The sequence below is a fragment of the Protobothrops mucrosquamatus genome, unplaced genomic scaffold, assembly GCF_001527695.2.
Source record: "Protobothrops mucrosquamatus isolate PMUCROS unplaced genomic scaffold, P.Mucros_1.0 scaffold2599, whole genome shotgun sequence".
Taxonomy (NCBI): domain Eukaryota; kingdom Metazoa; phylum Chordata; class Lepidosauria; order Squamata; family Viperidae; genus Protobothrops; species Protobothrops mucrosquamatus.
The window spans coordinates 11,899-39,870 of NW_015388653.1; the positions used below are offsets into that span (position 1 = coordinate 11,899).

General features: G+C 46.8%; 4 protein-coding genes across 4 annotated transcripts in view; 2 read left to right on the top strand and 2 right to left on the bottom strand.

The window, feature by feature from the left end:
- CDCA5 (cell division cycle associated 5) overlaps positions 1–8,284 on the bottom strand; it is an 11,943-nt gene extending 3,659 nt beyond the window's left edge. Inside the window, exons 1-3 of the mRNA XM_029285955.1 lie at positions 8,115–8,284; positions 5,245–5,335; positions 3,859–3,921 (exon numbers count right to left, since the gene is read on the bottom strand). Of these exons, the coding sequence (XP_029141788.1) occupies positions 3,859–3,921; positions 5,245–5,335; positions 8,115–8,284 (324 nt within the window). The remainder of the gene's footprint in view (positions 1–3,858; positions 3,922–5,244; positions 5,336–8,114) is intronic.
- Positions 8,285–10,912: 2,628 nt separating this feature from the next.
- On the top strand, positions 10,913–20,618 carry ZFPL1 (zinc finger protein like 1). Its single transcript, XM_015825345.1, has 7 exons — positions 10,913–11,080; positions 13,423–13,534; positions 14,276–14,469; positions 17,220–17,295; positions 18,559–18,738; positions 19,449–19,578; positions 20,312–20,618. The coding sequence occupies exons 1-7, from the start codon at positions 10,979–10,981 to the stop codon at positions 20,493–20,495; spliced, it is 978 nt and encodes a 325-aa protein (XP_015680831.1). The 5' UTR covers positions 10,913–10,978; the 3' UTR covers positions 20,496–20,618.
- A 1,529-nt stretch (positions 20,619–22,147) lies between these two features.
- On the bottom strand, positions 22,148–25,836 carry TMEM262 (transmembrane protein 262). The gene is made up of 3 exons (XM_029285956.1): positions 25,660–25,836; positions 23,233–23,332; positions 22,148–22,227 (listed from the first exon to the last, which is right to left on the bottom strand). Exons 1-3 carry the CDS (start codon positions 25,834–25,836, stop codon positions 22,148–22,150), a joined length of 357 nt encoding a protein of 118 aa, XP_029141789.1.
- Positions 25,837–26,047: 211 nt separating this feature from the next.
- Positions 26,048–27,972, top strand: part of VPS51 (VPS51 subunit of GARP complex) — a 27,699-nt gene continuing 25,774 nt past the window's right edge. The window contains exon 1 of the mRNA XM_015825328.1: positions 26,048–26,056. Coding sequence (XP_015680814.1) covers positions 26,048–26,056 — 9 coding nt within the window. The remainder of the gene's footprint in view (positions 26,057–27,972) is intronic.

Here is a 27,972-nt window from a genome sequence, read left to right on the forward strand (position 1 = left end):
TCTCTTGTGCCAAGATTGTCCTCCTGTGTTCATATGTCTGGCAACCCTGGTAAACCAGGGTACGCCATGTCGGTCGATCATGCGCCAAAAATTCCCAAGAGATGGTGTCGATATCCAGGGACTTGAGAGATGCTTTCAGCGTGTCTTTGTATCGCTTCTTTTGTCCCCCGTGCGATCGCTTTCCTTGAGACAGCTCACCCTAGAAGAGCTGTTTAGGGATGCGATGGTCTGGCATCCTTACAACGTGGCCTGCCCAGCACATCTGGGCTTTCATCAACAGAGTGTAAACTGATGATAGGCCTGCTCTGGAGAGGACAGCTGTATCTGGTATCTTATCCTGCCACCGGATCCTCAGAATTCTGCGAAGGCAAGTCATGTGGAAGTAATTCAGTTGCCCGACGTGCCTCCTGTACACTGTCCAGGTCTCACTAGCATACATCAGAATAGAATAGCAGATAATGGAATGGAATAGAAAATTAGAATAGAATAGAATAGAATAGGAGCTAGAAGGGACCTTGGAGGTCTTCTAGTCCAGCCCCCTGCTCAAGCAGGAAAATCTATACCATTTCAGACAAGTGACTGTCTATTCTTAAAAACCTGTTCTGTTCTGTCCTATCCTATTCCAAATGCTTCAACAGGATTTATCTGATTCCCCCTTTTGACTGACCATGGATCAGTCTGCATATCGCAAAGCCCTCCGAAAATGCTTCTCGGATATGAAGGAGAAATAAGATTTTATGAAATTGTAAACTACAGGTAGTCCTCAACTTATGACCACAATTGAGCCCAGAATTTCTGTTGCTAAGCGAGACAGTTGTTAAGTAAGTTTTACCTCCATTTTATGACCTTTCTTGCCACAGTTGTTAAGTAAATCACTGCAGGTGTTACATTGGAAACACAGTTGTTAAGTAAATCTAGTTTCTCCATTGACTGCTTGTCAGGAGGTCGCAAAAGGGGATCACATGACCCCAGGACACTGCAACCGTCATAAATATGAGTCGGCTGCCAAGCGTCCAAATTTTGATCACATGACCATGGGCATGCTGCAATGGTTGTAAGTGTGAAAAACAGTCGTAAGTCACCTTTTTCAGGGATGTTGTAAGTTCGAACTGTCACTAAATGAACGGGTAGGACGAGGACTACTCCTAGTCCAGGGGTAGGCAACCTTGGCTCTTTTATGACTCGTGGACTTCAACTCCCAGAATTCCTGAGCCAGCCAAGCTGGCTCAGGAATTCTGGGAATTGAAGTCCACGAGTCATAAAAGAGCCAAGGTTGCCTACACCTCGACTAATTTCCCATTATGAGAAAGATATTTCCTGATCACCTTCCTTCCTCCCACCTCAAAGGAGAGGCTCTCCAACCACTTGGCATGCTGGCAGTGATATTTAGAGCAATTTATGCTGTTTTCTTTTATTCTGTGAAAGTGGACCTCTCTCCAAACAAAGACGCAGAATGCAGGCGCCCATCATGTTAATTTTGTAAAAGTGCCTCTGACACCTGTGTGACTTTCAAAGGAATTCTGGAAGTAAAGACAGGACTTCATTTCCCATTTACAGGTAGTCCTCGATTTACAACAGTTCATTTAGTGACCGTTCAAATTACAACAGCATTGAAAAAAAATATTTATGACTGTTTTTCACACTTACCTTTGTAGCATCCCCATGGTTCCGGGATCCAAATTCAGATGCTTGGCAACTGACTCATACTTACGACGGTTGCAGTGTCCTGGGTCACGTGATCCCCTTGTGACCTTCTGACCGGCAAGGTCAGTGGGGAAGCCAAATTCACTTAACAACCAAGTTACTAACTTAACAACTACAATGATTCACTTAACAAATATAAGGTAAGATAACCTTTATTGTCATTTTTTTTACTGTGGGCACGGCACACATCAAAAATGAAATTTAGTTGCCCGCTCTCAAAGTGAAACACATACCTGACACACACCTAAACATACTATATACAACATATGTATAGACCCACACCCCTAAATATACGTAACAAATAAATATAGGTTGTAAAACGGGGCAAAACTCCCTTAACAAATGTCTCACTTAATTTTGGGCTCAATTGTGGTCATACGTTGAGGACTACCTAAATTAATATACGTTAAAACTTGACGGGGTAGAGACTCTAAAGGGTATTAATACGATGGCACTCCAGGGCATTCCTCTGTTGGGGAATTCAAGCCAAAGAGAAAATCAAAGATGCTAATCACTTACAGCATCATTAATTCTATGCTCTCTCATTAACCTCCCCTGATCTGGAAGTCTCTAGATCAGGGGTCCCCACTCCCCAGGCCTTGGCCTGTTACAAACTGGGCCGCACAGCTGGAGGTGAGGGGTGAGCGAGAAAAGCTTCATCCATATTTGCAGCTGGCCTCCAGTGTTAGCATCACTGTCTCAGTTCCACCTCAGATCATCAGGCATTAGATTCTTTCAGGAGCGCAAACCCTACTATAAACTACGCATGCAAGGGATCTAAGTTCCCCCTCCCAGTCCGTGGGAAGATTGTCTTCCACAAAACCGGTCCCTTGTACCAAAAGGGTTGGGGACCGCTGCTCCAGATGTGTCAGACTTCCAATTCCCAGAATTCCCCAGCCATCTTTGGGAAGGCCAGGCTTCTTAAAGGTTCCAGATCTTGCTGAAAGGCGTTCTTTTAATTCTCAAAAATTGCTGTGGCTCCGTGCTTACCCTTGGACTCCGACGAGGGACTAAATCACTTCCTTTCACCTTATCCTGGGGAGCAGTAGAGGGGGAAAAAATGTAATACGTAGTTAATTTGGCATAAGATCATGATTTAATTTTATTTATAATTTTATTCATCACTCATGCTGCTTTTTTAAAAAATGGTTCGCTGCTCTGATGTCTTATATTTTGATACACATTTTATATACTGAGTTGGTGAATTTTTATCCATTATTGCTAGATTCTGTTACTCATACGAAATAAGAATAATAAGAATAATAATGAGAATAATAATAAGGAGGAGGAGGAGGAGGAAAGATGGTTCAATTCCCATAGTGATGGAACTGGCATCACTGTCTTAATTAACGAAAACAATATATCCAGTTTTGTTCCTATTTGGAAACCGCTTCTAGACTTTTACTTGAAACAGAATAAAATGAAACATTGACTTTGGGTTTTGATGATTTAGCGCAGTGGTTCTCAACCTTTTTAATGCCGCGACCCCAACCGATCGTAAGTCGAGGACTAAACCGGTCATAAGTCGAGGACTAAACCGGTCGTAAGTCGAGGACTACTCAACCGGTCGTAAGTCGAGGACTACCCAACTGGTCGTAAGTCGAGGACTTTCCCTGCCCGGGAGCGCCGCGCATGCGTGGTTCCACCCCCTGCGCCGGCCGAGGCGTAGCTGGCAAGCGGCAGAGACGGAGCAGGCCGACCACCAGCTGGCCCAGCCCAAGGGAGGTAAGGCACCCGCCGGAAAAGGGGGGAAAAAATGGCAGACAAAAAAAATGGCGGACAAAAAAAATGGCGGACAGCCTTGCTTGGCGACCCCCGTGAAATGGTCGATCGACCCCAAATGGGGTCCCGACCCACAGGTTGAGAACCACTGATTTAGCGTGCTGTTGTAGAAATGGCTAGTAATTATTAATTATATCAAAGTAAAAAGTCACAGTGTAAATTACTGCAGCGAAAAAAGTTGGAGGCCATTGGATTTTTTTTTCTTTTCATTTTCCTTCACATCTTCTTTCCCCTTCTGTTTCTCTCCCACCTTTCCTACTGTCTTTCTTTTCATTTGTATCTTTTATTCGGATAAACTTCAATAACATTTATTTTTTTAAAAAATCACAGAAAGATGGAATGTGTATACACAGCTTCATAACAACTACTCACCTGCTGATTCCGTGGCTTAATCTTTCTCAGAGTTATCGTGCGCACGACAGGGGCAGCTGGGCACTGCAGAGAAGAGGGGAAAAAGATTCAGGCGGGTGGCAAAGAAAAATGCAGCTGGGAGAGAATTTTTCTGTTGAAGACACAGAATCTGAGATTCCTGTCTCTAAAGTACATCACATTCTTTGAGGGAACCTGAACATCACTCCTACCTCAAATATAGGTAAATCCTCTACTTACAACCATAATTGAGCCCAAAATTTCTGTTGCTGAGACAGTTGTTAAGTGAGTTTTGCCCCATTTTACAACCTTTCTTGCCACAGTTCTTAAGTGAATCACTGCAGTTATTAAGTTAGGCTACGGGTTGGCACCCGCGGCTTCGGAGCCGGATGAGGCTCTTTGAGCCTTCTCCTGTGGCTCCCAGCCTCCTCTGCCATTTGCAGAGAGAGAGACAAAGACAGAGAGAGGCACTTGCACTTCCCTTCTCTCTCTCTCTCTCTCTCGCTCTCTCTCTTTCTCTCTCTGTCTTTCTCTCTCTCTGTCTTTCTCTCTCTCTCTGTCTTTCTCTCTCTCTCTCTCTTTCTCTCTCTCTCTCTCTCTCTGTGTGTGTGTGGGGGGGGGCTCCTCCATTTGCTGTATCTCCGCAGGAAGCAGGAAGGGCAGGAGAGAGCCAGCCCAATAATGTGTGTCTACTTGTTGGAGAACAGCGTGAAGCCAGCTTGCCAGGTAAGCAGAAGATCGGAGAGAGAGAGAGAAAGAGGGAGACAGAGAGGGAGAGGAAAGAGAGAGGGAGAGAGAGAAAGAGGGGGGGAGAGAGAGAGGAAGAGAGAGGGGGAGAGAAAAAAAGAGAGAGGGAGAGGAACGAGAGAGGGGGGAAGAGAGAGAACTCATGCACAGCAGCCTCTATTTGTTTTTAATTAAACTCTTCAAATAAGCTCCCCGCCCCTCGGGTGCACACGCGCGCCTGTGCGTGCACACGTTTTGCAGCTCCCAGTGTTTTCTTTTCTCTGGGAAACGGGTCCAAGTGGCTCTTTGAGTGTTTAAGGTTGCAGACCCCTGAATTAGGGTCATGATTATTAAGTGAATCTGGCTTCCCCATCAACCTGGCTTGTCAGAAGGTTGCAAAAGGGGATCAGGTGACCCCGGGACACTGCAACCATCACAAATACGAGTCCGTTGCCAAGCATCTGGATTTTAATCACGTGACCATGGGGATGCTACAACGGTCGCAGCATGAAAAACAATTATACGTCACTTTTTTCACTGACTCTTGTGACTACTAAATGAATGGTTGTAAGGCTGAATGGCTTACTCAATGCATCACAACTCAAGCAGAATTTTAAATTCACAAAGAATAAAGGAAAGAACACAACAATGCTTTTCTCGTACCGGGCTGCCCATCATTTTCCTGGCCACCCCCCTGGGGTTGTCCTGGAACACTGGATGAGTTGAGGAAGGCAAGTTCCTCTCGGACCTTCGCCTGGGGGGAGAGGAAGCAGCACCTGGGGGAAAGAAAGGATAAAAGGGGCTGATTAAAAACGTTAAGAAAAACCATGAAGTCCACACTCAGTGAATGTTTTCATTTAAAAATATAGTCATGCTACAAGCCAGGGCATCCTATACAGGTAGACCTCGACTTACGGCCAAAACTGAGTCCAACATTTCTGTTGCTAAGCGAGATGTCAACACTGCTAATATTGGATATTATTGCTTTGACAAGATATGCAGAACTGTCTGGTATTTTTTAGAGTTAATTCAGATGATTGGGGGGGGGGGAGAAAGATAAGGACTGCCCGGGAAGGGAACTGAAGTGAATCGTTGCCCTCCAGGTTGATTGGAAAATGGGAATCATGACAGCAAAATAGGGATGGGGAATAACCTGGAATGTTATGTGCAAAGGAAGGGAAATTCAGATCTTGGCATCCATCCATGCTGTGCCGACACTCTGTTACACTGTAATAAAGGCTTTTTAGGATAAACAATGCCTGGAAGTTCTTTGAAGTTAAATGAATGGTGAGGAATGGAAGGATTTATATATTTATATATCAGAGCTAATTTACACAAATAAATAAATGTTGGGAATGCAGAAAGAAAAGGAGCATTCTAAATAACTCTTCCAGAGAATGTCTATGGAGATTCTCAGTCATCCAGGTCCTGGTAATCCCAAAGATGCTTTTTCAGGAGGCAACTGGACTTTCTTGTTTTTCTCTGAAGACGTTTCATGCTAATAGGGCCCTAATTGGAACTATCATTTTAAGAATTGATGGTTGAGCTTGCTCTTTCCCCTTTCTTTTTGTCTGAATGGTGGGGAATGAAAGGATTTATACCAGCTGTCTGCAAGGAGTATAAATCCTTCCATTCCCCACCATCCAGTCAGAGCTGAAGAAGCTTCTTGGATGAGAAGCGAAACGTCTTCAAAGAAAAACAGGAAAGTCCAGTTGCCTCCTGAAAAAGCATCTTTGGGACAACCGGGACCTGGATAATTGAGAATCTCCATAGACATTCTCTGGAAGAGTTATTTAGAATGCTCCTTTTCTTTCTGCATTCCCAAAATGTATTTATTTGTGTATCATACTTCAACATATCAACCCTTGACCATACCTTACTTTAAGCCACCATAAACCATGAGATCTGGATTCACCCACACCCCCAATCCTACCAAACCTCATTTGGCTGGATTCTCATACGATCCAATTGTATAATGACAACGAAGACGAGATAATGTCATTTTGGAACACTTACACACACACCCACTTGAGTAAGGTCACCTCCAACTGTCCTGACCTTCCATAAGAGCTAAAGACCTGGCTCTGCTCCCACCCACCCCATCAGTTGGACCGTAGGGTTTGTATTTATATTTATGTTTTTAGTACATACAATTTTTTACTTATATGATTGTAAGCTGCCCAGAGTGACCCTGTGGCAAGATGGATGTCCAATACAAGCAGTCCTCAACTTACAACCACAACTGAGCCAAAATGTCTGTTGCTAAGTGAGACATTTATTAAATGGGTTTTGCCCCATTTTATGACTTTTATGGCCACAGCTGTTAAGTGAATCACTGCAGCTGTTAGATTAGTACAGGTAATCCTCGACTTACAACCGTAATTGAGCTCAAAGTTTCAGTTAAGTGAGACATTTGTTAAGTGAGTTTTGCTCCACTTTACGAACTTTCTTGCCTCAGTTGTTAAGTGAATCATTCCAGTTGTTAAATTAGCAACACGGTTGTTAAGTGAATCTGGCTTCCCCATTGACTTTGCTTGTCAGAAGGCTGCAAAAGCTGATCACGTGACCCCGGGACACGGCAACCGCCATAAATACAAGTCAGTTGCCAAGAGTCTGAATTTTGATCATGTGACCAGGGGGACACTGTAACGCTGAAAAACGGTCATAAGTCACCTTTTCCAGTGCCATTGTAATAATAATAATAATAATGATAAAGTTGGAAGGGACCTTGGAGGTCATCTAGTCCAACCCCCTGCTCAGGCAGGAAACCCTATACCATTTCGGACAAATGGCTGTCCAGTCTCTTCTTAAACTGTTGTAAATCGAGGACTACCTGTAAATAAATAATTCTATCAAACATCCACCTCTGCCTCTCCCAGGTCCTTGGAAAGGACGTGATAGGTGGATAAAAATGCCAAATCCAGTCTGAACATCTGGCTCACTGTGCGACGAACCACAGTAATAAAGGCAGGATATAATAATAATGAATAAAGGCGGGATATAATAAAAATAAATAAAAACTGTAAATAATAATAATGATAGTAATGGTGAGGTATTATAATAATAATAAAGGTGGAATATAATAATGAATAAAGATGGGATATAATACAAATAAATAAAAGCAGTGTATAATAATAAAAAGGCAGGATATAATAATAACGGTGGAATATAATAATAATGAATAAAGACGGGATATAATAAAAATAAATAAAGCGGTATATAATAATAATAATAATAATAATAATAATAATAATAATAATGATGATGATGAATAAGGGCGGGATATAATAACAGTGAATAAAGGCGGGATATAAAACATAAACAAAGGCGCTAAGCCAGGCATCAGGGTCGGCAGCCACCCTCTCAGGGACTACCGGAGCCGCGCGGCCTCCCTCCTCCCCTGGCGAAAGGGGCCGGGCTGCGACGGGCCCAGCCGAGCCCGGGCGCCGCAGGAGCGCTTTGCAGGCCAGGCAGAGGAGCCCCGTCCCCAGCCCCGGCCTGCTCCGAGAGGGCCCCCCGCACACCTCCCTCACCTTCCCGGGCCTCCCCCGCCGAGCGCGCCCGCCTCCCGGGGCGGCTTCCCGCCATGGCGGCCGCCGCCTCCTCCGAACCGCTTCGCTGCGCCGTTGAAATCGCCCGCCAGAGCCTCGCCGGAAGTGACGTCGGGCCGTCCGCCGGAAGCGCGACCGGCGACCGGCGCCATCTTGGGAGAGAAGGCGGGGGGAGTGAGAGAGAGAAAGAGAGAGAGAGAGAGAGGTCGGCGTGACGCAATCAGAACGCGACGTTCCCGGAAGAGACGTGGCAGCGGGCCGGAGGGAGGCGGGGGAGACAGGTGGGTGTCGCCCCTCGCCCGCGGACCGGCCCCGGCCGGAGAGAGCGAGCGGCGGCTGGGCTGCTCCGGCGACGCTCGGACGCTCCGTACTGGCGCGGGGGCCGCCCCTCGCGAAGGGAGGCAGGTAGGGCGGCACGTCCCCCGGGGCTGCGGGGGAAGGTCCGCTCCCTCGTTGGTCCGGAGGGGGCCGGGAATATGATCACGTGACCCCGGGGCCTTTGGGGGGGGGGGAGGAAGCGATGGGCTTTGATGGCCAGGAGGGATGGGGATCATGGGGTTGGGCTCCGTTCGGAGGACGCCCCGATTGCAGCCCCGGGGAGGATTGCCGGGGAGTCGAATTATTAGATCAAGCTTGCTTCGGAGTTACGGCGGGCAGGTTTTGGAGGCTCATCGGTCACTGAGCAGCCCTTTCGGGTGATGAGGGCTTCTGGGGGGGTCCTTTGTGCCCTCTGAGCTTTTGTGATTTTCTTAGAGACGTTTCATGACCCTACCAGGTAACATCATCTGTGCTAGAAGGGAGGGGGTTGTGGAGAGGAGGAGGACTGGGGGGTCTTTGGTGCCTTCAGTGCTTGGTGGATTTCTTCCAGACGTTTCATGACCCAACTAGGTAACATCTTCAATGCTAGAAGGGGAGAAGGGGGTTTGTGGAGAAGAGAAGGAGGACTGTGGGGTCCCTGGTGCTCTCTGAACTTGGCTGTTTCTTGCAGAGGTTTCATCACCTAACTAGGGTACATCCTCAGTGCTAGAAGGGAGGGGGGTTTGTGGTGGTGGAAGAGGAGTAGGGGGGAAGGACTGTAGGATCCTTGGCACTTTCTGAGCTTGGTGGTTTTCTTGCAGATGTTTCATGACCCATCTAGGTAACATCATCAGAGCTAGAAGGGAGTGGAGTTTGTGGAGAGGAGGAGGAGGAGGACTGTGGGGTCCTGGGTGCTCCCTGAGCTTGGTGTTTTTCTTTCAGCTATTTCATTACCCCACTAAGCAACATCATCAGTGCCAGAAAGGTGTGGAGTTTGCAAGGAAGCGGGGGCGGGCAATTTTGGGGTCTTTGGTACCCTCTGAGCTTGGTGGTTTTCTTGCATACGTTTCGTAACCCAACTAGGTAACATCATCAGAGCTAAAAGGGAGTGGGGTTTGTGGAGAGGAGGAGAGGACTGTGGGGTACTTGGTGCTCTCTGAGCTTGGTTCTTCGCTTGCAAATGTTTCATGATCCAACTAGGTAACATCTTTAGCACTTGAAGGCAGTGGGGTTTGGGGGAAGGAGGAGGAGGAGGAGGAGGAGGAGGAGGAGGAGGACTGTGGGGTCCTTGGCACTCCCTGACCTTGCTTGTTTTCTTGCAGATGTTTCATTACCCAACTAGGGAACATCATCAGTACTAGAAGGGAGTGGGGCTTGCAAGAGGAGAAGAAGGAAAAGGACTGTGGGATCCTTGGTGCTTTCTGAGCTTGGTGGTTTTTTTCCAGACGTTTCATGACCCAACTAGGGAACATCATCAATGCTTGAAAAGAGTGAAGTTTGCTCTCTGACAATCAAGCAGTAAATGAAGTTTCAATTAAGGGACTACCCACTCAGGCAAACAAATACTAAACAATAGCTTAGTCTAGGAATCACCAAGAACACTCCCACCACCGCTTGCATATAAACAGAGAGCAAACTTCACTCCCTTCTACACTGATGATGTTCCCTAGTTGGGTAATGAAACATCTGCAAGGAAACCCCCAAGCTCAGAGAGCACCATGGACCCCACAGGTATTGTCAGGGTTTCTTTCGTGCTAGTTGGGTCCTAATTTGAACTATCATTTTAAGAATTGATATTTGAGCTTGTTCTTTCCCCTTTTTTCTCCCCTTTCTCTTTGTCTTAATTGTCCTTTTCTTTTGTGGGTGAGGCTAAACTGCTTTTGCTTTATTGCAACCCACCCAGAATCTCCTTGTTCGAATTAGGTAGCCATCTATTTTTTCCTCAATGAATAAATGCAAAATAAATAAACATCACAATCGGTATCTTTCAAGGGCCTGACAAATGCTGTAAAATGCATAAATGATGCAAATAACAGGCTTGGTGGGGATGGGCTTTTTCCTACCTTGGCCATTTAACGAGTGCAGAGCAAAATTCACTTAACAAGTGTCTCAATGACAGAAATGTTGGGCACCATTGTGGTCATAAGTCGAGGACTACCTGTATGAGATAGGACATTGCAACGGACCGAAGAGGACGGCCAAAGGGGGAATTCAAGTTTAATTTTGTGAATATGTGAGCGGGAAATTCAGAGCTGGTTTTGCTTCTTTTGTACTAATGTAGTGTATTCAATAAAAGTGTTAATTTGGGGAAGAAGAATGTCCCAGGAATTCCTTTCTTGCATTTGCTAGCTGGACACCTGGCATGCAGACACGTTGTGCTCTGAGTATTCTCCGGTTTGCTTTGATTTTTCCGAGGAAAATCTTGGAACTGCGAATGTGCTCGGGGAAGCGCAGACGAGCCATGGCTAAGCAGTGTAGGTAATCCCTCTGCCCATGTCCTCTTCTTTCTCCAGCTCTTCTCGGCTCAAGCCACCCCTGCGCTGACCACGATGGGGCTCTGCAAATGTCCCAAGAGGAAAGTCACAAACCTGTTCTGTTTTGAGCATCGGGTGAACGTCTGCGAGAACTGCATTGTTGCTAACCATGCGAAGGTAAATTGAATGCTTTGAAATTGAGAGTTTATGGGGATTCTTCTTTTTTTTTTTTCAATATAAAATTTTATTATTTTTCATCATAAATTTTTTTTTCCCACAAATACTACACAATGCTATATGAAGAAAAAAAAAACACCACCCCCCCGGACTTCCCAAACCTAATCCCAGGATAATATTTTTATTAATATGGAGAAGATGGATTGTTTATATTCAAAAGAAGCATGGAGTGGTGGAATATAATTTAGGTTTTTAGAAAAAATTTTCTTTTTTTATATATATACTTCACCTACTCATGTAGAATAATATACTTTGTGGAGTTAGAGATATTAATATTTGTTTACTTATATATGGGGATTCTTCTAGTCCGACCCCCTATACCCTATATAGTACCATTTCAGACAAATGACTGTCCAGTCTCTTCTTGAAAACCTCCTGTGTTGGAGCACCCACAGCTTTGGAAGGCCAGCTGTTCTACTGGTTGATTGTTCTCACTGTCAGGAAATTCCTTCTTAGTTCTAGGTTGAATCACTTTGAACAAACTTCCACCCGTTACTTCTCGTCCTGCCCTCTGATGCTTTGGAGACGAAGTCAATCCCCTCTTCTCTGTGACAGCCCCTCAAGTACTGGAAGATGCTATCCTGTCACCCCTAATTGGATCTAGTCAGTGATCACCTCTCTGCATGCAAGTAATTTGACTTTTCTGCCACACTAAAAAAAAACAAAAAAAACCCAAGAGTTTGGGAGATTTCAGGCAGACACAGCCTCCACTTAGTGAAGGTCATAGGTTGTGTGTACGCATGTTGCACTGACTTGCTGTCAGTCCACAGTCCTAAGATTGTCCCTTCCAGCCTCTTTTTCTAGGGCCAGTTCCCCTTAGTAAGGATGCCCAGGATTCTACAAGTAGTCCCCTTTTTACAACAGTTCATTGAGTGACCATTCACAGTTGCAACGGCACTGAAAAAGCTGACACGACTGTTTTTCTCACTTCCGACTGTTGCAGCATCCCCTTGGTCACGTGATCAAAATTCAGACACTTGGCAACTGACTCGTATTTATGACAGTCACTTTTGTGATCCCCTTGTGGGAACTTCTGACCAGCAAAGTCAATCGGGAAGCCAGACTCAATAACTGTGTTGCTAACTTAACAACTGCAGTGATTCACTTAACCACTGTGGCAAGGAAGGTCGTAAGATGGGGCAAAACTCACTTAACAAATATTTCACTTAGCAAGAGAAATTTTGGGCTCAGTTGCGAAGGTAAGTTGAGGGCTATCTGAGATTGGAATATGTCATTTCACCTTGATCTCTGGATCCATTATGTAGCTAAGCTGGGCTTTTTTCCTGAAACCCCTAAGCCAGGGGTAGGCAACCTTGGCTCTTTTATGACTCATGGACTTCAACTCCCAGAATTCCTGAGACAGCATAGCTGCTCAGGAATTCTGGGAGTTGAAGTCCATGAGTCATAAAAGAGCCAAGGTTGCCTACCCCTGCCCTAAGCCTTCCCACCCTGATTTCCTCCCCTTGTGTGCTAACTTCTCTGGTCAGCAGTTGACAAGATTCATTCTACCGTGGTTTTTTTCTCTCTAGGGTTGTCTTAGCAATTTTGTATATGGTATTCATTAATCAGTGAAATGGCTTGCCTCTGGAAATTGTGGGTGCTCCATCAGTGGAGGTTTTTAAGAAGAGATTGGACAACCATTTCTATGAAATGGTATAGGCTCTAGAAAGAGTTCAGAGAAGAGCAACAAAGGTGAACAGGGGGCTGAAGGCTAAAACATATAAGGAAAGGCTGCTGGAATTGGGTATGTCTAGTTTAATGAAGAGAAGGACCAGGGGGGACATGATAGCAGTCTTCCAGTATTTGAGGGGCTGCCACAAAGAAGAGGGAGTCAAGTTATTCTCCAAAGCACCAGAGGGCAGGACAAGAAGCAATGGGTGGAAACTAATCAAGGAGAGAAGCAACCTAGAACTAAGGAGGAATTTCCTGACAGTGAGAACAATTAACCAGTGGAACTGCTTGCCTCCAGAAGTGGTGACTGCTCCAACACTGGAAGTTTTTAAGAAGAGACTGGACAGCCATTTGTCCGAAATGGTATAGGGTTTCCTGCCTGAGCAGGGGGTTGGACTAGATGACCTCCAAGGTCCCTTCCAACTCTATTACTATTACTACTACTACTACTATCATCATCATCTTCTTCTTCTTCAGCAGGGGGGTAGACTAGAAGACCTCCGAGGTCCTTTCCAGCCCTCGGATCCTATGAAATAAACAGGCTTCCCCCTCCAATTTCCACCTGATCCCCTTGGCACCAATTGGTTTTTTTTTCTGTTTTTTTTTTCCAGTGCATCGTCCAGTCGTACCTGCAGTGGCTTCAAGACAGCGATTACAATCCCAACTGCCGGTTGTGTAACGTGCTTCTTTCCAATAAAGAGACGGTTCGGCTTGTGTGTTATGGTCAGTAGAAACTCTCTGGGCATTGTGCCAGACAGGCTTCCCCTTCTGTGGCTCCCCAAAACGCTATCTGGGACAGGGGATACATTGGGGCTCTCCTCTCCCACCCTTTAGGACAGGAGTCTCCCAACTTGGCGACTTTGAAGACTTGCGAACTTCAACTCCCAGAATTCCTCAGCCAGGCTGGCTGAGGAATTCTGGGTGTTGAAGTCTGCAAGTCTTCAAAGTTAACAAGTTTGGAGACCCTTGCTTTAGGAGACTGGCAGAAATGTGTCCCCGTTTCCAAGCTATAAAGGGCCCAGTGGATTTTCATTATCCAAGGCTTGATTGTAATTCCCGTGATTTTACTTGATTTTACTGTCATCTCCATAGACAGCTATTAAGCGGAGCCATGAAGTCAAGGAGATTCTCAGTCATCCAGGTCATGGTTGTCCCAAAGGCAGCTAGACTTTCCAAAAGGCAGCTAGACTTTCTTTGGTTTTTCCTTGAAAACGTTTCGCTTTTCATCCAAGAAGCTTCTTCAGTTCTGACTGAATGGTGGGGAGTAGAAGGATTTATATTCTTTGGAGCCATCCGGTCATTAGCACTCTGAGAGTTGGTCATTAGAAGAAAAACCAAGAAAGTCCAGTTGCCTTTTCAATAAGCACCATGACCTGGATGATCGAGCATCTCCGTAGACGCGTGGCCTCTTTGCGCAGCGCCTTCAAGACAGAACTTTGCTTTAATGGTGCCTCTTCCTTCTAGATCTCTTTCACTGGTCCTGCCTCAATGAGATGGCCAACCAGCTGCCCCAGAACACGGCCCCCGCCGGCTACCAATGTCCCTCTTGCCAGGGTCCCGTCTTCCCTCCCACCAACTTGGTCAGTCCAGTTGCGTCCGCCCTCCGAGAGAAGCTCTCGACGGTCAACTGGGCTCGGGCCGGACTCAGGCTTCCCCTGGTAAGAAACTAATCTGGCCATCTTTGAGCTGCTTCATGGGCAATTTTGACAGCACCCAAGTCAAGTTAAACCTTTAATCCGCTTTGAAAGGAATCCAGATTGGGTTTTTTTTTTTTTCAGCAATTGAGCGCCTCCGTAATAGTGATGGGTGGACATCTGTTGAGGGCAGAGATTTGGATTTGAGACCAGGGTTTCCAAAATTTGATTTTGTCCATTAAAAAAAAAGCTGGTTTTTTTTTTTTAAATCTCTCCTTATAATTATTTGGTAGCTTCAGTCCTAGTTCAGGCACCATGTTACTTTAAAAGAGAGGTTTGGGGGGGGACCTTTCACAGATAATTCAATTGTTCATAGGGACCTTAGATGCCATATAGGCCAGCCCCCTTCAGTACAAGCATGCACTAAATCACCTTGGGTATGTAACGGCTATCTAGCTTTGGTTTGGAAGGCAGACTGTGTCCCTGTTCCATTATGAGCCGCAGTGGTGCAGTGGTTACAATGCAGCATTGCAGGCTAACTCTGCTCACATTGTCAGCAGTTCGAACCTGACTGGCTGAAGGTTGACTCAGCCTTCTGAGGCCAGTAAAATGAGGACCCAGATTGTTGGGGCTGGGGGGGGCAATAGGCTGATTCTGTAAACTTCTTGGAGAGGGTTGTAAAGCCCTGTGAAGCGGTATGTAAGTCTAAGTGCTATTGCTATGCTATGCGATTCATGCCATGGTGGCACAGTGGTTAAGAATGCAGCATTGCAGGCTAACTCTACCCATTGCCAGCAGTTTGATCCTGACCAGCTCAATATTGACTCAGCCTTCCGTCCTTCCAAGGTCGGTAAAATGAGGACCCAGATTTTTGGGGGCAAGAAGCTGAGTCTGTAAACCGCCTAGAGAGGGCTATAAAGCACACTGAAACGGTTTATAAGTCTAAGTGCTATTGCCATTTTCCTTCCTTCCTTCCTTCCTTCCTTCCTTCCTTCCTTCCTTCCTTCCTTCCTTCCTTCCTTCCTTCCTTCCTTCCTTCCTTACTTACTTACTTACTTACTTACTTAATAATAATAGTAAAGTTGGAAGGGACCTTGGAGGTCATCTAGTCCAACCCCCCTGCTCAGGCAGGTAACCCTATACCATTTCAGACAAATGGCTGTCCAGTCTCTTCTTAAAAACTTCCAGTGTTGGAGCATTCACCGCTTCTGGAGTCAGGTTGTTCCAGTGGTTAATTGTTCTAACTGTCAGGAAGTTTCTCCTTAGTTCTAGGTTGCTTCTCTCCTTGGTTAGTTTCCATCCGTTGCTTCTTGTCCTGCCTTCAGGCCCTTCCTTCCTTCCTTCCTTCCTTCCTTCCTTCCTTCCTTCCTTCCTTCCTTCCTTCCTTCCTTCCTTCCTTCCTGTTAGAATGCAATATTTCAGGCTAACTCTGCCCACTGTCAGGAGTTCGATCTTGACCAGCTCAAGGTTGACTCAGCCTTCCATCCTTCCGAGGTCGGTAAAATGAGGGCCCAGATAGTTGGGGGCAACAGGCTGACTCTGTAAACCGCTCAGAGGGGACCATAAAGCACTGTGAAGTGATATATAAGCAGAGGTCCCTAACCTTTTGGGCACTAGGAACCAGTTCCATGGAGAGAGGTTTTTCCATGAACCGGAGGGTGCGTGGTTGTGTGTGCTGCCTGCATCTCGCGGATGGGGCTCTGCTTGTTTGTGCGGCCCGGTTGCTGGCATGTCACGGCCCGGTACTGGTCCATGGATCGAGGGCTGGGGACCCCCAGTATATAAGTCTAAGTGCTATGGCTATTGTTATATTCATATTGTTATGATTCTCAGCTGCTTACATCAAACAGAAAAAGTTAGAACATCTGCAAAGAATTAACACCTAACAACGATACAGGTAGTCCTCGACTTACAACCATCCATTTAGTGGCTGTTCGAAGTTACAACAGCACTTTAAAAAAGCGACTTATGATCGTTTTTCGCACTTACGACCCTTGCAGCATCCCCGTGGTCATGTGATCAGAATTCAGGCAACTGATTCGTATTTGTGACGGTCACAGTGTCCCTGGGCACGTGATCCCCTTTTGTGACCTTCTGACAAGCAAAGTCAATGGGGGAAGCCAGATTCACTTAACAACCACTTGATTCTGTAGTGATTTGCTTAACAACTCTGGCAGAAAAGGTTATGAAATGGGACAAAACTCGCTTAACAACGGCCTTGCTTAGCAACAGAAATTGGGCTCAATTGTAATCATAAGTCGAGGACCACCTGGACCAGCGTTGGAGCAAGAAGAACAAAGCCAGCTTTTTAAGTGTTACATTTTTCCCTTTATTCAACGGGTCTCCAAAACCCAGACCAGGCTGACCCTTGGACAGCAGATTCAGGCCAGATTAGTAATGCTTCCCATGAGGAAAACACCAGGACTATAAACTAGACTAGGAAGTTAAAACCCATAAAATAAATTGAAGGAAGCAGCTGGGAAAATTTGGATTTCTGCCTAGAAAACAACATAAACTTTTAGGATTAGGATTTTAAGCCTTGGTTTTAACTTCTCTTGTTTTAATGTAGATGTATTTTTATGTCTGTAAGTCGCCCAGGGTTACTTTATGGTAAGATGGGTGTCCAATTAATTTTATAAACAAAAGAAAAACATATCCAGGATGTCTCTAAGAGTCAAATCAAAGCACCCTTCACTTGGACTTTCTTTCTCTCCAGATCCCACTAGATCATTAACCTTGATTTGGGCTTTTTTTTGTTTATTTTTTCTGCTCAGATTGATGAAGCGGAGGTGACTCAAGAGATGGATACTCACAGTGCCTCAGACTGCAGCGACTGGTCCAGTTTCACAGGTGAGCATCTGAGCTCAGGAGAGGATTTCTCCACCTTAGCCATTTTTAAAATGAGAGGACTTCAATTCCCAGAATTCTCCAGTCAGCTTAGCTGCCTAGGGAATATTGGGGGCTGAAGTCCATTCATCTTAAAAATTACTAAGGTGGAGAAACAGTGTGAAAAGCTAGATGGGGACCATGTCATCATGTTCTTGGCACTGGAGATCTCTTTGAGTTTTCTGGTAGAAGCTACTACCTATCCCTGGTGTATCACTGAGCTGTGGTGGCACAGTGGTTAAAATGCAGTACTTCTGCCTATCGCCGGCTTTCGGCAGTTCGAGTCCCACTGGCTCATGGTTGACTCAGTGTCCTATCCTGAGGTTGATAAAATGAGGACCTAGATTGTTGGGAGGAAGCAATATGCTGACTCTGTAAACTGCTTAGAGAGGGCTGTAAAGCACTGTGAAGCGGTATATAAGTCTAAATGCTGTTGCTATTGCTAATTCCATCAAGAGCACAAGCCTCAAATTCCATTTAAGTGGAGACTGGCCATCCATATTTTGTGCCTTAGAAGCATCTGGGTTTCAAAATACGTGGGAGAGGATTATTCTGTTCATCAGGTTGTTTCTCACCCATCTTTCTTATAAGCAAAAAAAAAAATCCCCTTTCATGTCTCTGGCCAATCTTACTTGAGAAAAAAAGCAAACATCCTTGTACTTTAAATGCCTCCAAGCCCCCCCCCCCATTTTTTTTATAGTGCACTTAATTGGTAAATGAATTATTCCCCGAATGCTTCTCATTGCACATTGAATCATAAATGAATCAAAGGCTTGCACAGCCTCTTAAGTCCCCCACCCCACCCCCCGAGTCTGTGTGATTACAACTCATCCTGCTTAGCATGTTGTGAAAACAGTCACTCTAGCACAGGAGTCCTCAACCCATGGGCCACAGCCCAGTTACTGGGCTGCAACCGGTTTGGAACCGGGCCGCGCAAGCAGCAGACGCACGCAGCTCCATGGTGCTTGAGCGGCAGGCACCCGTGTGTGCACAATCTAGTACCTAAATTCAGCCACAGTCAGGCTAGGTTATATCTTCCTTTATTGATCCATACATTGATTTATGTATGTGCTACCTCCTCAGTGCTGAGCAGCCTACAAAAATGCACATAGTCCTATAATTCCCAGAAAACTCAACACCTGACAGCAGAGCTAAATGCTAAGCATTTCAGAAACCCCACTTCTCACTGGAGCCCGGGCTGTTCTTCCTCTCTTTCTCTCTTCCCAGGCCTAAATTCAGAAGAAGCTGCCCCACAGAGTTCGGCGTCCGCTTTTGCCTACAGTGCAAGTGGCAACTTTGAGTCCCCGCAACAGCAGCAGCAAAACCTGAAGAACGGCAATGTTGCGGACCAGCACACAATTGTCAGCATGGGTGATGGGGGTAGAGACCTTCTCACCATCAATGCAGGTTGGCAGTATTGGAAGGAGGGAGGGAGATAAATTGATTTTTTTTGGGTGGGGGGGTGGAGGTGTTGTCACCTGGCTTGTAGCAGTATCCCCTTCGGCAGTCCCAATGAAAGTCAGCATTTCCTGCCGACGTTTGATCTTTGGATTATCCTTGCTTAGAATCTGGAGTGCCTTTATTTGATGAAGTATTGGATAAATTCTTCATTCTTTATCACGCGGAACCCTAAGGAATTCCTTTTAGACTCAAGTGGGGGAAAAAAATCTGAATACAAGTTCATAAAGACTTTGGGGTTTTTTTTTTCCACCTCTGTTTGTAATTTCTCTGGGGATACAGGGGGAAAAAAAGCTCCTAAAATAAAGAGGAAGGTGAACAAGGCATAAAATGGCTCTGTGCTGCTGCTTGCTTGTCAATATCCTACAGAAGGGCCAGGAAGAAGAATGTTAAGCATCATGGCCAGTTTGCATAAGGGGGAGGATTGTCCAGTCTGCAGTTTGATTTCCCAGACCTTTTTTTTTTTTCTTTTCTTTTCCTTATACCATCATGATTCCGAAGGTCGAGTTTACATGATACCACTACACTGTTCTTACTTGGTTTCCTATAATCGATTATACAGAATTTCTCGGGCAAAACTATGAGAGTTTTTTTGGGGGGAGGGGGGGCAAGAAAGGGTGGCTACTTTCCCCTAGCTCTTCTCTTGTCTTTGCCTGCAGCCTCCTCGTCGCGGAAAATTTACGACACCCGGGAAGCCGGGGTTGGCCAGGACTCGAGCGCCACCATCGACTTTGACGAGGACAAATACCGGCGGAGGCCGACGCTCAGCTGGCTCGCCCAGCTGCTCAAGTGAGTCCCGGGAAACAACGGCTTGTCGGTTTGGGAACCGGCTGTCCCGAGAGTTGCCTGCGGTAGAGAGCAGCAGAGGCTGGAGAAGGGGCCAAGAGCGACGGGAGGCCACACGGGAGGCAGGTCACAAAATGAAGTGGAAGGCCTAATTTCCTCAAAGAGGTCCCCTTGGTTGTTGTGAGCTGTTCACGAGCTCGAAAAACGGGCCGCTCTCTTCCGAAGTGCGTCGCCAGACTCTGCCTCGCTTCCACGCAGGTTGCGTGTCTGTGGAGACGCTCCATCCTCCAGGTCATGGTGGTGCCAAAGGCAACTGGGCTTTCTTGGATTTGCCTCCTTGAAAAACGTTCCGCTTCTCATCCGGAACTGAAGCAGCTTCTTGGATGAGAAGCGAAATATTTTCCAAGGAGAGAGAAAAAAAACCCAGGAAAGTCCAGTTGCCTTTTGAAAGAGCCCAGGTGGGATTCCAAGCCGGTTGTAATTACAGTTCCGATCTGGCGGAACCTGGGGATACTTTTGGTTCTGCTCTCTTGATTATTCCGGATTCTCTCCTGGCAGCTTCCTCATTCCTTTCCCCCGCCCCTTAGAAGGTCTGCTCCTTGGCGCAGGATCCGGCTTGTGGGATCTCACGGCGAGCCAGCCAACCGTTTGAAAGCTCTCCCAGCAGGCAAAATCCAATTCACATCCCCAAAGTGGGGGGAGAGCAGCTTAATCTTCTGTTTCCTTCTGCCGGCAGGAACCGCTTTGGCACCCGAAAGCAGCCGCGCTCTTTAATGCAGAGGTTTGTCATCTTCCTCCTGATCGGCGGGATCGGCTTCCTGACGCTCGTCATCATCATGATGAAACTCGGCCGGGCCTCGGCGGACAACGACCCGAGCCTGGACCCCAAGTTCAACCCTCACATCCGAGTGGGACAGTAGCGAGTAGGGCTGGCCTCTCCTTTGTCAGGTGGCCCCGTACCCCACTCTCGGCTCGTGGCAGCTCCTTGGCAAAATTGCACCCCAGAGGGAGGCCTGGGGTTGCATCTGCTGGGTGGGTCTCCCGTGAGCTTCCCAGCCTGGACAGACAAGGTTGTTGGGACCCCTTTGAAGCTTGGATGAAGGCATGCCAGTTAAAAGATGGTCCATCTCTTTCTCTTCCTCCTCCCCCCCTCCCCCCAGTCCGATGGGAGTTGCAAATTGATGCGTTTTGTTGCCCCGATGGGCAGTTTTATGCAGAAAGGGCCTGGTGGGCCGTTAAGGGACAGCATTGAACTGGCAATTTTAAAGAGAACAATGGCCCCCCCTTCTAGTTTTCTTCTCTCGCTGCTAACTCGATAGGTGGGTGGGCAAAAGAGGTTCCCGGTCTTTCTTCTCACGCCCCGGGTTCCACTCGTGCTCGGCAGAGGAAGTGTCCTCTGGGTCTTTCCTTGATCCGTTTTCCCCGTTGCTTTGTTTTCCTTCTTCAAAGGTGGTTTGAGACTGTAGTGATTGACTGGGAGACCGTTGTGCTCACCCAACCCGTAGCAATTCTTACTAAAGAGTGCGGCCAAGTTTGAGGATTTCTACGTCAAGTAACAGGACCTCCTCTCCTAAATCCATGTTGAGGCTTGTGCACAAGCTGCCCTGGGTTGGAGGGACACCAGAGCGCCATTACCCAAAAGAAGAGAGCTCTGTCTAGGCTGGAGCAACACCTGTTTGCACCCCCACCTCAGTCCTTTTCCTTAACCCAGCTAGTTTGCTGTTTGCTCTCTGCTGCTTTCCCTCTAATTACCTGCTGGATATGGAAAGTCAGTTGTCTTTTGAGAGCCCCACGACGTGTGTCTTTCTAGGGCTTGGGGGCCCTTCTGTAGGACCAAAGGCTGCATCCACAGCCTTTCTCTGCAGCCCAGTGGTTGAAAAGCTCCAGGGTTTGATTGGCAGGTGGTTGAAGTGCTGTGGAGATGAGCGGTGGACGGTTCCTCCATGCTTATGAATTGCTTTACTTAACAAGTCAGACAGGACACATCAAAAAAAAGAAGGCCCGAGCAAGGCCCCTTATATTATGCCCCACTTCTCCTTGCCCTCTTGGTTCCAGATAACCTTCTGCCTTCCAGGTTCCCCTCTGACTACATCTCCACTCTGTTCAAACTTTACTTTCTTGGGGGCAGGATGGGGGGGCCAGCAACCTTGTCTTCTCCAGAACCACCTTTTCCCCCTTTCTCTGGTCTTTGCAGATTTGGTGGGCCGACAGCTTTACTGAAAGCGATGGTCCAGGTCCATTTTGGAGGAGGGGGGGGCACCTGGTGGAGAAAAGGCTTCTCTCGTCCCAGAGGTCCAATCGAGACAGGGGAGGCAAGACCCCCCTATCCACCATCCTTTGCAGGAGAGGTTTGGGCTGGTGGAACGACGGTAAACGATCTGCAAGGTTTATTTCTTTGCCTCCGTGTACTTTGGATGTAGGGCGGAGAGAGTGCAAAGCTGTGGCACACTGAAGCAATAGAGACATTTGTTAATACTCCATTAAACTCTCTTGGCTGATCCTAAGGGGTGGTGGTTACTCCTTTGTTGCTCCTTCAGAGGGACCGGCTCTTCTCGTGCCTGGCTCCTTTTGATCATTCGTATTTTTCTTCCCTGTAATCAATAGTGAGATAGTCCATCCAGAATCGGGCAATATACAGAGCTAAATTCAAGACTGGATGAAAAGGAAAGGGTTTGTTTATTCATTTATCCATGCCTTCATTTATATCCCACTTTTATTTCGACAAATAACTCAAGGCCGTGAACATATCCACCTGCTATTTCCCCTTCAACAACTACCCTGTGAGGTGGGCTGGGCTGAAAGACGGACTGGCCCAAAGTCACCCAACTGGTTTTCGTGCCTAAGACAGGACTAGAACTCACTGTCTCCTGGTGATTGGCCCAAAGTCACCCAGCCAGCTTTTATGGCTAAAGCAGGACTAGAACTCACTGTCTCCTGGTGATTGACCCAAGGTCACCCAGCTGGCTTTCATGTCTAAGGCAGGACTAGAACTCACAGTCACCTGGTGATTCCCCACAACCAATCTTGTGAAGTGGATTGGGCTGAAACCGAGGTACTGGCCCAAAATCACCCATGCTGGCTTTCCTGCATAAGGCAGGGCTAGAATTCGCCGTCTCCTGGCGATTGGCCCAAAGTCACCAGCTGGATTTTGGGCCTCAGGAGGGACTAGTACTCGCCATCTCCTGCTTTCCATCCTGGTGCCTTAACCACTAGACCAGGTTGGGCAACTATCGCCTATTTACAACCTGTGGACGTCAACTCTCAGAATTTGGAACTTGGAAAATTGGTTGCAGCAGGAAAAAATAATAATAATAATGTAGATCAGTGCTTTGCAACCTTGACAACTTTAAGAAGTGTGGACTTCAGTTCCCAGAATGCCTCAACCAGTACTGCTGGCTGGAGAATTCTGGGAGTTGAAGGCCACAACATTTAAAGTATGCCACCTGGGGAATTCTGGGAGTTGAAGGCCAGACTTCTAAAGTTGCCAAGATTAGGAAACACTGGCCTAGATGGTAGAGGGATTGGAAACTAAACCATAGCTAAAAGAAGCTGACTTGTTGCCCTAGGAATTCACAGTTCTCCTCCTCCTCTTCCTCCTCCTCCTCCTCCTCATCATCATCATCATCACCATCATCACCATCATCATCATTCTCTTACCAAAGGAGGTCAGGGCTAAGCACGTCAGGAAGCCATCATCTGCTTGCAAGGTGTAGATGCTGGCTAGGAGGGCCAAATAAAAGCTGATCACATGGGAGAACTGTCAGAAACCCAAAGAAGAAGGGAGAAAAAAATGAATGGTCTCCCGTTGCAAAGAGCAGAGTTTTTGTCCTACCTTCTTCAGTGTTTTAAAAATATTTTAATTTTTTTAAGACAGTAGGAAGATAGTATGCTACCCCTCAGAAATGGTAACCTCTCACACCTGTCAATTCACAGTAGGGCTCTCCAACTTGGCAACTCTAAGACTTGTGGACTTCAACTCCCAGAATTCTTCAACCAGCATGGCTTGCTGAGGAATTCTGGGAGTTGAAGTCCCACAAAGTCTTAAAATCGCCACGGTTGGAGACCCCTGATTTACAGGAATGACTTGGGTTCCCCTCCCCAAGGGCCTTCAGGAATGGCAAAGGGCATGGTGGGAGAGGAGTTTGCCTTCTGAGAAACGCTGGCCATTTTGTGAACGTGCCCACCACCACGTTCTGAAAATCCCATTTGTGCCTTTACCCCAAAAGTTACTTAACACCTTGCCTAGATCTTCTTCGTTGCAACCTTCCAGCCCAACTCTCAAACGAAATTGCCACTCAGAAAAAAGCAGGATGGGATGTAGATAAATTTTCTGCCTATCGATCGATCGATCGATCAAATTGATTTGCCACTCATCTCACAACGGCAGTTTGGCGATTCATTCCAGCAACACTGGCCCCCGACTGGCTGGATTCCCACAACCCACTTCGTCCATGTCCCGGATGAACAAAATCAGTTGCATTCACCTAACACGGGGTGCCGAAACTAATCCTAGTTTTGTGTCATGGGCTGGTTTCCGTTACATGCTGTCACATGGCAGGAAGCCTGAATCGGGAAGGGTAACCTCATTCAGAACGACAGAGTCAGAAGGGGCCTTGGAGGTCTTCCAGTCCAGCCCCCTGCTCAAGCAGGAGGCCATTTCAGACAAATGACTGACACATTCCTAACATGTGTTGCCCATGAATCTAAAACCATCTTAGAGAGACAGAATGGGTTATCCTTGGAACAAGACACCAGTCTCAAGCTCTCCTTCTAACTGCTCCCACCCTCATTGATAGGTTTGGGGAACATGGGAGGTGTAGTTTAAAAGACCCAGAAGGAGCTAAGATTTATTTTTCATCTTTTTGAGTGTTACGCCTGTACAGGAAGGTACAGGAAGTCCGCAACATTTGAAGTTATGCCGGCATTGAAAAAATGTGACGACCGTTTTCACACCTACGACCGTTGCAGCATTCCCCATGGTCACGTGATCAAAATTCAGACATTTGGCAACTGACTCACATTTATGACAATGGCAGTGTCCCCGGGGGTCACGTGATCCCCTTTTGCGACCTGACAAGCCAAGTCAAGAGGGAAGCCGGATTCACTTCACAACCGTGTCACTAACTTAAATGCATGCAGTGCTTCACTTATCAACTCTAGCCAGAAAGGTTGTAAAATGGGGCAAAGCTCGCGTGATAGCTGCCTCGATTACCAATGGTAACTTTGTGCTCAGTTGTGGCCATAAGTCGAGGACTTTCTTTAGTGAAGACTCACCAGCTCATCCCTACTCTAGAGCAGGGGTGTCAAACTCAATTTCATTGAGGGCCGTATCAGCATTGTGGTTGCCCTCGGGGGGGGGGGGTGGCCAGGGCGAATACGGCCTACTGGGTGGGCATGGCCAGCTCTACATCGTTTGTGTCAAGGGTGCCTGTGGGGGCCTGGGCAGGAGTGGGACAGATCTGAGGGTCTCTGGCAGAAGGGGCTGGGACCAGGGCAGGTGCCAAGGTATGGTCCACTGGAGGAGCCTAACTGTTCCTCTCAGGCCATGCGTGGGGGGCTGGATGGTGGCGCGGGGTGCCCAGAGCCCTGGGCAGCAGAGGTCAAATGCCTAGCCTGGCCCTTGAGCACCTGTGGCACCAAGCCATTTCCAGATGGCCTTGTGGAGCTAAGACTGAATGCGTTTCAGCATAGATGGCCACCACAAAATTGTACATTGGCTCCCGGCTGGCCTGGGCCAGGGTCAAGGCAGCGGGGGCCGTTCCCTCACTGTTTCCAGGATGGCTTCACGGGCCACATGAAACCACTTTGTGGGCCGCATCCGGCCCCTGGGCCTTGTGTTTGACATGTCTGCTCTAGAGGGATTCACAAGGATAAGTGGTGGGAAGCATCTTTGAGGCAGTTGTCTAGAAGACTTAAGGAGCTGTGGTGCACCAATGCTCGGACAATGGATGGCTGCAATGGGTCTCTTTTCTCTGGCCTGTTCTTTCTGGCACCCCAGCTAGAGGTTATCTATCCCCCTTGCCTCACGTTCTCCTCTGTGGGATGGATGGGCTGCAGAAGAGGGGAAGGAAGAAGATCCTTTACCAGCAGCGATACAGTGAAGCGGAAGCTCATGAGATCTCCTCTTTGAGAGACCAGGAAGTGGTAGAGGTCCCCGACGAACACTCCCATGTGGATGACGAACAGAAGCCAAGAGCCAATGATAAAGATGACCTTGCTTGGGAAGGTGACCGTTAGGAAAGGGTCTTTCCAGGAGCCCATTTGCGGCATTTTGGGCAGCCGGGTCCTCCTTAGTCTTAGAGGAGCTGTGGGGAAGAAGGCCCTTCCTGGAGAAGGTGGATCCCACAAGAGGTGCCTTCAGAGAGCCTGGGTTGATGAAGTCATAAGGATGCAGAGATTCTAGAAGCCAGATGATTGGCAGCTTTTCCCCCAAAGCAGGTGGGTATCGGGCCTCGCCCGACAGCAGGTATGGATGACCGAGGCAAGCTTGAAAGTCACCTGTGGGATTCGTTGTCTAGTTTGAATAAACAATCCCCAGCCAAAACTTCCAAGAGAAAACAGTGGTAATTTATTTGTACTACTGTGCAAAGAGGATGTGTCACCTACACACAGGTATAGTGGACACACCTTAAATCATTAATATCCTTTCTTTATATTTCCTATTGCCATTGCAAATTCACCTCCCATCTTTGCCATCACAACCTATCCGAAGTGCCTAAGTGAATACATTATCTCTGCCCCTGATTACATCTCCCATTACTCAAATTCTGTCGCCCCCCCCCCCCCGCCCTTATTTACAAATTACCTTTTATGGCTACTAGTTCCTAGGGGGTTGTCTCTAAAGTAACTATCAGGTCAGCAAATTCTGGTTAAAACCTGGTTTTTAGCATAGCGGAGGCCTTCCTACGTACAATTCTCAAACTTCAGCCAGACTCATAAGATTAGAAATATATACAATATATTTTCTTCACAGGCTAGCATGTCTTCTTACAGTTCTGTAAAAACAATAAGCTCTTTTTCCCACACCTCCAAGCACCGTGGATAGGTAATACTGGCAAATGAGTGTAGGAAGTCATGGTCCATGCATCACTTAAGCAGTGATTAAAATAGAAGCTCCTTCAATAGCAAGACAACTTTCAAAAAAGTCTTGAAATGCTGCATGCATTTCTGGTCGCCACAATACAAAAAAAAAAAAAAACAGGTTCAGACTCTAGAAAGTGCAAAGAAGAGCAACAAACATGATGGAGGATCTGGAGGCTAAAACGTACGATGGACAATTGAGAAAACGAGGTATGTCTGGTCTAACAAAACAGAAGGACTAGGGATGAGGTGATAGTGGTCTTCCAGTACTTGGGGGGGGGGGAGCTGTCTCAGAGAAGAGGGGATGGACTTCATCTCCAAAGCACAAAAGTGTGAACAGAACAGAAAATAATAGAACAATAAACTAAACAATGAAACGAGAAGTAATAGACGGAAACTGATCAAGGTGAGATCCAGCCTAGAACTAAGGAGGAATTCCTTGGCAGAACAACGACTCAGTGGAAGGCTTGCCTCCTGGAGTTGTGGGTGTTCCATCACTGGAGGTTTTTAAGGAAATACCGAACAGCAATTTGTCTAGAATGGTATAAGGTCTCCTACCTTGAGCAGGGGGTTGGACTAGAAGACCTCTTAAGATCCCACATAACCCTATTCTATGTTCTAAAATTACTTGGATTTAGTGGTTTTTTTTCCCCTCACATGCAATGGCTTACTTGGCCCATCTCTTGAATGGGCTGGATGGTCTCCATCTATTTCTCTGTAATGTTCAAATAGGCCCTTGTACTGTCTCTTCTCTGGGAGAGAATTAATATACCTTTATTGTCGTTTTTTTATTGTGGGCACAACGGCACACATCAAAAATGAAATTTAGTTGCCCGCTCTCGAAGTGAAACATACACGACACAAACCTAAATATACGATATACAACATATGTACAGACCCACACTCCTACATAGACACAACAAATATTAAATACTGTCCATCTTGAATATATAACGGAAGGAGGAAGCTTGACAGTTCACAAGGTTAATGCTGTATGGCAGGGGTCTTCAAACTTGGCCCTTAGATGACTGGTGGACTTCAACTCCCAGAATTCCTCAGCCAGCGTGCCTGGCTGAGGAATTCTGGGAGTTGAAGTCCACCAGTCATCAAAGGGCCAAGTTTGAAGACCCCTGCTGAATGGAATGAAACTATGGCTGGTTTTATAACCCGCCTTTGCAATATGATTGGAGAGCAATCCAGAAATAGTGAAAACACTAAATACAGATAGCCTTTCGCATATGACCCCAGCAATTCTCATTGCTAAGCGAGGAGGGTTAATTGAGTCGCCCCCAGTCTAGTTAAGTGAATTCACGGTAT